We start from the raw sequence: 10,467 nt of genomic DNA, 5'->3' as shown, positions 1-10,467 counted from the left end.
CAAGACAAGACAGAGAGACCGAGAATTCAAGAGACCACAGACTGCTCCAGCTCACAGAGGCACGAACCAATGGTTTCCAGGCAGTATTTACACCTCTTAATCCTTTGATAGTTGGACCATTAGCATCTACCTCTCCTACCTTACAGCTGCTGCAATGGCCAGGACCAGCTTCCCCTTCACCCACAAGGCCTAAGCTTCAGCCACAGAAGAGCACAACCACTGCTGTACTTTAACAGCTCATAGCAAACTCTTCTGCCAGACAAAAAAAAAAAAAAAAAAAAAAAAAAAAAAAAAAAACAACTCCATCCAACATAGCACAGAGAGATGGGATCGACCCTGCAGACTCAGCTTAGGCAGAACCTAAATGCCACTTTGGTGCCACTTGACTGATGCAGCCCAAACACTGCATGTTTGTTTTGCTGACATGGAGGTTTAAGTTCACTCCCCAGCCACATCTTCTTTCCTCTTGGATACAATAGTCATCTTCATAGCATTTATTATAACATATTGCAGCAATAAAGTGCAATTATCCTCAAAAACAAAACAAAAGCTCAAGATAAAAATAACAGGCAACAAGCACACTTACCAGCTGGGGAAAAGCAGCACGATCTGCAGTCTTCCACAGTGCAGCCATTTTAGGGATGCAGCTGCATCTTCCAGCCTAACTCTAAAGACTGGTCTGCAGGAGGACTCACAAGGAGGTTGAGTCCCTCCACAATCATGTAGCGACCAGGCTCAGCTGGGCCTGCCCTGACTCTGAGGGGGTCTCATTAGGTAGAGATGTGGCTCAGGTGTGAGCCTGGGTACTTTGCAACTGGGTTCAGTATATGTGGGCTAAACTAAGAACATGGAGTGCTTAGTACTTGGGAGGGCTCATTCCTTCCTACCAGGTTCCCAACAGCCCAGCTTTCATTCTGCCTTTTTCTTTGTGGCAAATGTGGCCCAAAGAAATCAGTGCATTTCTCCGCTTCTTGAGTTTTCTTCTTGTTGCCTTGTTTTGTTGGATGTCTCTACTTTGACTGTACTCACAAAAGTTTCCTTCAGTGTCATGCTTAGAATCAGACTCTAACTCCTCTATTCCCATTCTTTTAAAAAATGTATCGTGGAAACCAATTACAGTGTAAGAGAAAATAAACCCAGCACCAAAAAGAGGGAGCCTATGAATGTAATAAAAGTGGCAACTTCTCAGCAGCAGATCACAAGCAGAGTAAACCTGATAGAGTATAAGGAAGCTGTACGCCTCTCTGCATACATCTCTGATGGCTTCACAGATCTCTCAGGTTATACAGCATGTGTGTAGAAACTTGGCTTTTCTGCTCTGTACTGGTTAGGGCTGCACACATCCAAGGAGGGCCTCTGTTGAATAGTATTGGCCAAATCAGATTAAAAGCCCAGTATCTATGATGAAGGCTGCACGCTGCCTGCTCAGAGAAGTTCCACTGATGTGAACCAGAAGTTCCTTGCATGTGGTCAGGCCCTAAATTTGATACTGGAATTTAAAAACAAATTAAGATTCCCATGCAATATTGACTTTTTTTTTTTTTTTTTTTTTTCCCAGGAGTAAAAGATTTTACAGCATGGAATGCTACATGCAGTGGTTACATGAGTCCAAGTAATTGTACCAATTATATAATTTGATATAATTGCACTAATTACATAAACACATAATAATGAAATATAAGTTATTCCAAGAGCTAAACTGGAAGAACATTAAAGAACTTAAATCTGCTCCCACTTATTCTAGTACAAATCAGAAACAATTCTCCTGAAATCAATGAAGTTACCCAAATAAAACTGGCCCCTCACATCACAAGAGGCCAGGTAGATCCAGCTTTTGGTTCAGGGGCACTGACTGTGCAAGCAAATGAAAGCTATTGGGATATTCCATACTGAAGCAGATTGCTAATTCCTGGCCAAATTCCAGCGTGTGCAGGGAGAGTCTCCCTGAGCTTATGACCAGGTGAGTTGTATCGATGGCTTTCACTAAATCTTTTAGCTGCTAATTCTAAAGAAAACAGGGATTTGTTTAGAAATACAGAGAATGAGCTGGACCTGATGAAGATTTCAAGAAAACCAGGCTGTAGAGTGTCCTTAGATTTATTGTTGCTAGCCTGAATTAAATCTGCAGACGTTAAGGGAGTCAGAGCAGACTGGCATCAGTACTAACAGAAATAGGCTTTCCTCTTAGATAAAAATTTATATTCCTGATCCACTTTGCATAACGCTTTTCAACGCCTCACAGTAGAAACCACTCCAAACCAAAATTGTTATTAAGAAAGATTCATTCAGTGAGGGGTTTCCCCCTTCTCCCATGGCAGAGGGAATGCAGCAATTATGTTCATCTGCTGGCTGCATCTTTCATAAGTAGCAAAGGATGTGAGACCTGGCAATTTTGCAGCAGGTGTCTGTTACGTGCAGAAATACATGATGTATGCAGAGTTAATCCACCGAGTGCTCTGTTGCACCACGTTGTGACAGTCACTCTGTTCACACAGCCCTCAGTAACGCCAGCGGGAGTTCCAGGCACCAGCACAGGGGTTTTGCCTATTTTAAAGGATGGAGATTTTCCATCTCCAGTGGTTGATTTCAGTGCACAAAAGGCGTACAGTGACTTAGCATTTACAGGGTCAAACTCTAAGCCTGTAGGAGATGAGTGATTCAGCTTATTGGGATGATTCTGGACCTGACCCAAACATGTTTTTTTAGATACAGTATCTCATGCAGCATAAGGCAAGGAAAGGCAAGGAAACTAGATGCTCAATTTTATAAGGCTCTGAATGAGAGGCAGGAAAACAAAACCCCAAAATTTCAAAAAAACAACCATCAAGTTTGGGCACCTCGTTTTTCAGCCTGCCTAATTTCAGAAAGGCAGGAGGTGGCAGATGCAAAAAGTGCAGTACCTGCAGCTCCTGCAAAAACACGAGAGCAGTAGCCCTGTCGCCTTCATGAAAAACAAAGACAAATTGCTGCCTTCCCCTCCTCCAAAGTAAGACTTTAAAAATTTTATTTCCTTTCAGCCTTAGAAATCTGTGTGTTGGAAGCACCTTGCTCCTGTTCTGTGCTCGAAGCTGTGGGTGACTCCGCACTTCTCCAAATCCAGAGTACATCCCATCCAGATCTATTTCCAGAGACTGTTGCACCTCAAAAAAAAAACGATTTGGGAACCTGGAACAACTCTTTCCTCGCATGGTGATACCTCTCACACTATAATTATTTATGATCGTCATGATTATGATTATGGATTTATTTCCATTTCTGCCCTGTGAATGGCAGATCCCTAGCTTCAAATAGAGGTGCACGGATAACAAGGGAAGAGCGCTGCAATTCTTTTTACCAAGTGAAGGGTTTTTGTTTGACAGCTTCTGTGGGACTGTTCAGGATCCCAGGCTTGGCTGTGGGTTTGCTGTGGGATGCAGACTGCAGCCCACACCCCATACCCACCTCAGCCAGCCCCATTTTGCTGCCATTTGGGCTTCCCACAGATCCCCAGGACAGCAGGTTCCTGTCTCACCCTGATACAACCTGCTCTCCTTGTGACAGAGCACATGAGTCCATGTGCCCAACACAGGGCCTGGGTTCAGCCCAGAAACCAACCACCTTCCATTGGGAATGAGGTCTCAGCAAGCCCTGCCTGCAGGGCCCTGCACATTGACTGAAGACATTTCTTAATATATCCCATTTCTAACAGCGCTGCCCACTCTCATTTACAAAGACTGTGTCATTTGAGGTTAAACATGCCTTCAGACTGTAGGCACGTGTACTTCCAACTGATTTCAAGGGGAATTTGCTGCACTCGACAGTGAGGCGGCAGATGCAGCAGGTCGCCATGGAGCCATTTCGCCCCGCTGCCACAAAATGGAGCAGGAGGAATGGTTCTGACAAGAGGTGTGCAGGGAGCAGTGGCAAAAAAAAGCAAGGAAATACTGAAAAAATTTGGTCTGAGGACTGTGTTCTGTGCAGCAAGTTGTTGGCATGGCCACAGCAGATTGCTCATAAGGGTCTTCCAAAGCAAAGTGGTCTAGCCCCCAAGTGTGGCTTTGGGAGGGGGTGGGCAGAGTTGTGCTTGAATTGGAATTGTAACCAGAACCTGTCATTAGCCGCACAAACTTGCTTCTTCGACACTTCCCAGGTCTCGGGGTCAGAGCTAACATTTGCTAAGTCAACAGAAGTCCTTCTGTCAGCATTAGCTGGCGTTTGGTCAGGCCTCCGGCAGGAAGGGGCTGTCTGTGGAGATCAGCGAAATCAATATCTGAATATATGTGTGGCTGACATGGATTCCTGTGAGTGTCTGTCAACATTTTTTGTTTAAGTTAGTAAATAGGATGTGTTTTACTCCAAAAACATCTCCTGGCTGGCATTGAATTTGAGAAACAAAAGTTGATCGGCATTAGCGTTGGCCTGTTTTTCCTGGAAGTGCTTTTCCCCTTATTTCTCACTTCTGGTAAGTGCTGTGCTGGGGAGTGACCCAGGCAAGAAGTCACATTCCTACACAGCAGGTGAACCAGGAACTCGCTCCCAGCGCTCGGCAGGTATGCGGAACGCGGCCCTACCCGCACCCCACGGACCCACACCAGTGCATGCAAAAAGGAGCGGATGCTTGCAGGTACAGACGGCCATGAAGTGAGAGCGTGGCACTTCAGGATGGCAGCTGAGCTCTCAGACACTGCTTTCTGCAGTGCCCAATGTGTGTACATCCTGACGTGACGGCTCACCGCCTGCACTCAGCCCCAAAAAGCAACTGCGTTTCTCCAGATGTTGTTGCACACTGCACCAAAATCAAACAATTTAAAAAAAAAATTGAAAAAAAAAAAAAAGCAGGTCCAGTTTTCCATCTTTTTATTTATTTAAACTGTACACAAATGTAAAATACTTCAACAGCAAATCTAAGTGAAAATTGTTTGGTTTAAATTATTATGGAACAGAACCTAAAAGGAACTTTATTAAATAAACATAAAAATTGGATTTAAAGGATGCACATCTTGTAATGTATTCTACAATAGTCATTTTTTTTCACTCTACGTTCCATGTGCGTATGGTATAGAAAAGACACTGAATAGAACAAACAGAATCCATTTTGTACCCTGAAACAATTGGTAGGCCTCGTGAGGGATTGCTCAGCATGACTACATGATATATGATGGCTTTGCCATCTCATAAAAATTATAACTAATATGTTGGCCTCTTTGGTTCCAAAATTTTATGTATAATACATTTAACTGTATTCATTTTTTGCTGCTATAAAAATAACATTTTTTTCAAATGGCAGTTTTTTGACTAATCATGCAACTAAATCAGTGCAAACATTAAAAGCAATCATTCGCTTTAAAAAAGAAGCAAAAGATTTAATTTCAAGTATAAAAAAATATAAAAAAGTCATATCATAAGTCCAGTTTTGTCTAGTATGGGTCAACACTTTAAATTGCATAGCTCATGCGGCACCTGTTTACCTAGATAGTGAGCAAAGATAAGTGCACTATCAAGTACCACTTTTCAAGGCATTGAAATTTGCAAGTGCTATTATACGTGCATTCAAGCAGTTTGCAAGTGCTATGCTGTATCATTATTTTCTGATCTTTATGGCCATTCTTGACACCTCCTGGTAAGGAAATTGAAAGCACTCTCCTCTCTCCTCCTTTCCAAGACTCGTTAAAGTGTTCCTTGCCTGTTACTAAATGCACTGCATTTTTCAGAACGTCTCCACTGCGGCACTGTCGCTCCTGTGCAGGGTTCATTGGTTTAGCCGTGGTAGCGGCCGCTTGTTTGCTCGCTCCCCACACGACAGCTCCTCGCCGAGTCCCCCGTCGAAGAACACAGAATGCAACTCTGACTCTTTGCTCTCAGAACAGTGAGAGATGCTCACGGTCAACACAGTCCAGATACGGTGTCAGATTCCCTTCTCCAAGACACAAACAGGTACAGCCATCCGCGGGTTGCTAGTGGTCAGTTACAGCATCAGACCCCGCCACAGTCCGATGCCAGAAACACAGCAGCTGCGTATGTGTCTGTCTCCTTCTCTCTCTCAGATGTTACCGAAGTGGAAGTGCTTACTGGAAGTGCTGTAAGAAGATACGGTTTTCCGTGATGCTTACAATTAGATAAATTTAAATTAAGAGGAAGTGATCACCTACAAAGGCAGGTGTCCTGCAGCTTCCCACTAGACCTAAGAGGTGACAGTCGACTTTTTTTTCTTTTTCTTTTTTTTTTTTTTTTTACTCTCTCTAAGTTTGGTCATTTCGACACCTGCGTGCAAGAATACGTTGTGCTCTCGCAGTCTGTGCTTTTGCCTGAGCAAAGGGAGCTCATTTCGGTCTGGCTTTGCTGGCAGGCGGGGATACAGCTGCGCAGCCGTCCACTCGTACTGGCAGGCATGTAGGTACGTCGTCACTGGTCACTGACTTCCTGCGCTCACGTCCCTTTCCCAAGCTGCCTCGTGTCTGTGTGTGTCTGTGTGTGCACGAGCGCGTGGTTGTGTGTGCGCACGGTGCGCGTGTGTGCGTGTGTGTGTGTGTGTGTCTTTAAGATATCTCATAGCATTAACTTATAAGTGGTAGGATATATAAGTGTCCAAGATCCACAAACTGCCACTGTCCTGACACCAAAGTGAAATGACTTCTTTTTTTTTTTTTTCGTCAAACTTTTCCACAGTGACTTTTCAACACTGATGCCTGGATACACAGTGAAACTTCCTCCAACACCATCTCGTACGGGAATGTTCTCTCTCTCTCTCCCCCCAAAAAAACACACCTCAAATCAAGCACAACCACATTCTTCCACAATCATATTGGGAACGTCCCTTTTCACAATGTTGTATTCATCATCAAAGTACAGCATTGACATTGTGCTAAGTTTGGTTGGAATGCAACAGGAGTTCACGGTGCCCGGGTTCAGCCCCCGCATTCGGTACTGATTCACGACGGCGGTGTGAAAGGAGGAAGCCGACCCCGGGACGCCAGCCAAGTAGGCCGGGCAGCTCCCTTCACAGTAATTCCCATAGTAACCTGATGGTGCTATGATCCAGTCATTCCACCCAATGAGTCTAAAGTCAATGTAAAACTGTTGCCTGCAACATAGATTGGTCCTGCCATCGCACTCCAGGCCTCTTTTCCGGATCCTGTGTTTGTTATCAGTGAGGCGGGCTTGCACCACTAAAAAAGGCCGGTGGGATTCCTCCCCGGGGTCCACATAAATTGGCAGCACTGAATACTCTTCACAGCCCTCACATTGAACATCCAAGTTCAGTCTCCTTTCTCCTCTCTCAAACAGAGCCTGGATCGCCTCTGTCATGGGAAAAGTGTGCCAACCACTTCTTTTGAGATCGACTTTCTTTTCAACCACATTCCACTTGTTGCTAGTGTCCGGGTCTTGGAAATAGACTTTGACTCTTACTTTTCGCCTGCTGCCTTTCTCTAAGACATATGGAAGCAGCTTCAAGTAAAGCCACAGGCTGGCTTGAACGACAAACAAGTTCTGGTTCCCTTCATTTGAGATGAAGAAATAGAGGCGGACTCTAGATGAGGCCAGATCGTCTGCAAGATAAGGAGAGATCAGCAAGATTAAGTCAAAAAGAAAATGTATCTTTTGTGTGATTCTGGGTTCAGCGGCAACGCCGGAAGACAGCTGATCGAAAGGGCGATGGGGCTGCATCAGCCAGAAGGCATGCAATGAATCTGAGAGCCCCAATCTGCAATCGAAACAAGCTGCCGGGCTGCAGCCGAGTGGGTCGGATGCACTGCCACCAGCCAGGGCTCTCCCAGCACTGGGTTTCTGCAGCCGGAGAGCTGCATGGACACCACGACAGCATCGTGAAAGGTCTGGTGCTTGCACTGCCCTATCTCGCTGGTTTAAGAATAGTTTTAACTTTCAGCTCTTGGCCGATTCTCACAGCGAGAGCCCTTTCAGCAACCACTGAAACGTCAATGCCAAACCGGGGATTTTGTTTCGATTTTCACATACTCTCACGGCCGTTTAGCAGAGAGGATCCACAAGATAGCGGGAAAAATATTTCAGTAACATCCCTAAGTCTTCTACAGATGAAGCAAAGCCCTCCTAGCCTGGTACAATATCTGCCATTCACCATCCCAACCTCTGCCTTTCTCCTCGCAGCGATAACTCGCCTAGAGGCGACCAAACGAAGCAGCTGCTCTCGCTGCACCACCACTGCTGACTGCTCCCCGTGTACTACTCAGTAACATCAGAATTCCAGCAGTGACATTATCCCGGAAAACCAAATGTCACCAAATGTCTGGCATAACCCATTATTTGTAAACACAGGTGCTGCCGCATGCATTGCTGCAGAAACACCGGTGTCCCCGCTGCCGTTCTGCACTGTAAGTCCCAACCAAATCTGGCGTAGGTGATGAATGTGCCTTTGCAGCGGGGACGGTAATGCTGGTGCTTGAATCACAGCCTTGCAGTCGCTGTTTAAATTACTGCTGGAGAGGCATTTTCTCATCTGTCCTTATCTGTTTGACTTCTTTCTGCACGCAGCCAAATGAAGATTTCTCTTCCTTTTGTTTTCCTATGAATCTCTGTAATTTTTGTCAATGGTTTTTTGCACAGTCAGTGTCTCCATTTGTTACCCTAGATGCCTTCCCTCCTAATTCGCCTGCAGGGCCCATTCCTCACCCTGTAATATTTCATGGACAAGGAATTGTCACTGTGTTTCTGTACATCTTACATCGAGGCGATATTCAAAGTGTTCATTGAAAAGCAAGTGGAAGAAGCCCACCCCACACCTCCCACCAACAGCCCACCAACAAATAACAACACCAGTGCTTATGCTGAGAACACCTTCTGCACGCTAATAAATACACAACTTCTTTATAAACTGTGGTGACAGTGACAGAAAAAGAACAGTACAGCCTTGCTGCACCAATCCCCATCGCTTGTGTTGCACGAGATTGTGTGCGCCCATCAATTTTGTATGTGAATATAACAAGCATATGTATAATGCAACAGATCCCATAGATACTGTAAATGTATATGCTTTGCTAAGTGGGAGGGTAGATAAAGAAGGTGAGTAGGCAGCATCCAGGCTAGAAAGAGATTTATTTTGTGGACAAATGATCTATAGATGCCACAGAGTGATAGAGAGGCAGAGAAATGAATCGAGTGAAAGAGCAATGAGGGCAAGGAGAGATGGGCAGATAGACAGCAGGCAGCAGTGCACAGAGCACTGCAGATGTGCAAAGTTCACCGGCACAGCGGCCACCTGGGTGAACTGCTGGGAAGCTCCGCAAAGGGACTCAGTGCCGTGCGACCGCAGGGGCTGCGTGGGATTGAGGCAGCCAGGACGATGGGGATGTATGATGGGGATGGCACAATCAGTACAGGGACAGACGGACAGAAGGGAGACAAACAGCAGTGGTAGGAGGCAGACAAGGCCAACACCATGAATGAAGGCTAAATACGTGGGGATGGAACGGCCAGGGAGGGCAAGCAGACCTCAACAGAGGGATACACACTGCGGAGCAGAGGAATTAGAAGGGCATCAGCTGCAGTGAGGGATGCGAGGGATGGAGTGGGACAGGCGGAGAAGGGACAGCGGGATGCAGGGGACAGAGGCGAGTGGCTGGAAGGAGCGCTGCAAGGAGACCCGCAGGGGGACCCGGCGAGGGGGCTGGCGGGGCAGAGCCGGGCACAGGGGCACGGGACAGCGAGGCGTTGGGGGCCGGGGCGGAAGGGGTAGAGGCTAAGGACGGGCCGATGAGCCCAGTAGCCAAGGGCCCGCAGCGGGCAAGGGACGGGCAGCAGGGGCAGGCAGGGGACGGGCTGCGGGGCTCGGGGCAGGCAGGGCAGAGGACAGCGGCTCGGGGCCGGGCGGCGCCCACCTGTCTCAGCGAAGCTGATGATCTCGGAGACGGGGTCGTGGGCCGGGGGCCCGGCGCTCGCCTGCCCGTCCAGGCTGGGGATCTCGACGCGGCCGTCCTCCCGCACCTTGCCGGCGTGCAGCTTGCGCAGCGCCGTGACCATGGCCGCCTTGGGCACGGCGTGCGTGATGTTGGGCCGGTCCCGCATCTGCAGCCGGCTCAGGATGTGCCTCTTCACCGCCTCCAGGAAATCCCCGTCCACCTTGCCCGGCTCCTCGGGCCGCCGGAAGCCGCAGGAGGTGCATGTGTCCTGCGGGGAGCCCCCGGCGGGAGCCGGCGGGGTCGGGGTGGCGGCGGCTCCCAGCAGCAGCAGCCCGCAGGCCAGCAGCGCGGCCAGCACCCCCCGGCGAGCCGCCCCGTCCATGGCGGAGGAGCGGGGGGCCGAGCTGGGGCCGGCCCGGAGCGCCGCAGGGAGCCCGTCTGCAGGCAGCGCCGCTCCGAGCGCTCCGCGGCGCGGAGGGGGCGGCGGCAGCCAAGCCGGGGGCCGCAACCGCTCCGCGCGGGGAGGGAGGGAGGGGGGCCCGGGGAAGCGGCGTGTGCCGCCGGGGAGGCGGAGGGGGGAGGCCGCCCGCGCAGGCAACCGAAGTTGGGGAGGGAG

The 10,467-nt window shown here is 48.4% G+C and overlaps 1 protein-coding gene across 1 annotated transcript; it reads right to left on the bottom strand.

The window, feature by feature from the left end:
- Positions 1 to 5,359: 5,359 nt before the first annotated feature.
- On the bottom strand, positions 5,360 to 10,233 carry INHBB (inhibin subunit beta B). Its single transcript, XM_042827314.1, has 2 exons — positions 9,831 to 10,233; positions 5,360 to 7,526 (listed from the first exon to the last, which is right to left on the bottom strand). Exons 1-2 carry the CDS (start codon positions 10,231 to 10,233, stop codon positions 6,751 to 6,753), a joined length of 1,179 nt encoding a protein of 392 aa, XP_042683248.1. The 3' UTR covers positions 5,360 to 6,750.
- Between the last annotated feature and the right edge of the window lie 234 nt (positions 10,234 to 10,467).

This window comes from Centrocercus urophasianus, unplaced genomic scaffold (genome assembly GCF_019232065.1).
Source record: "Centrocercus urophasianus isolate 14NV4802_14NV808 unplaced genomic scaffold, USGS_Curo_1.0 seq_28, whole genome shotgun sequence".
Classification (NCBI taxonomy): domain Eukaryota; kingdom Metazoa; phylum Chordata; class Aves; order Galliformes; family Phasianidae; genus Centrocercus; species Centrocercus urophasianus.
The sequence above is the reverse complement of the archived record's forward strand: the minus strand, read 5'-3'. Positions and strand labels throughout refer to the sequence as shown.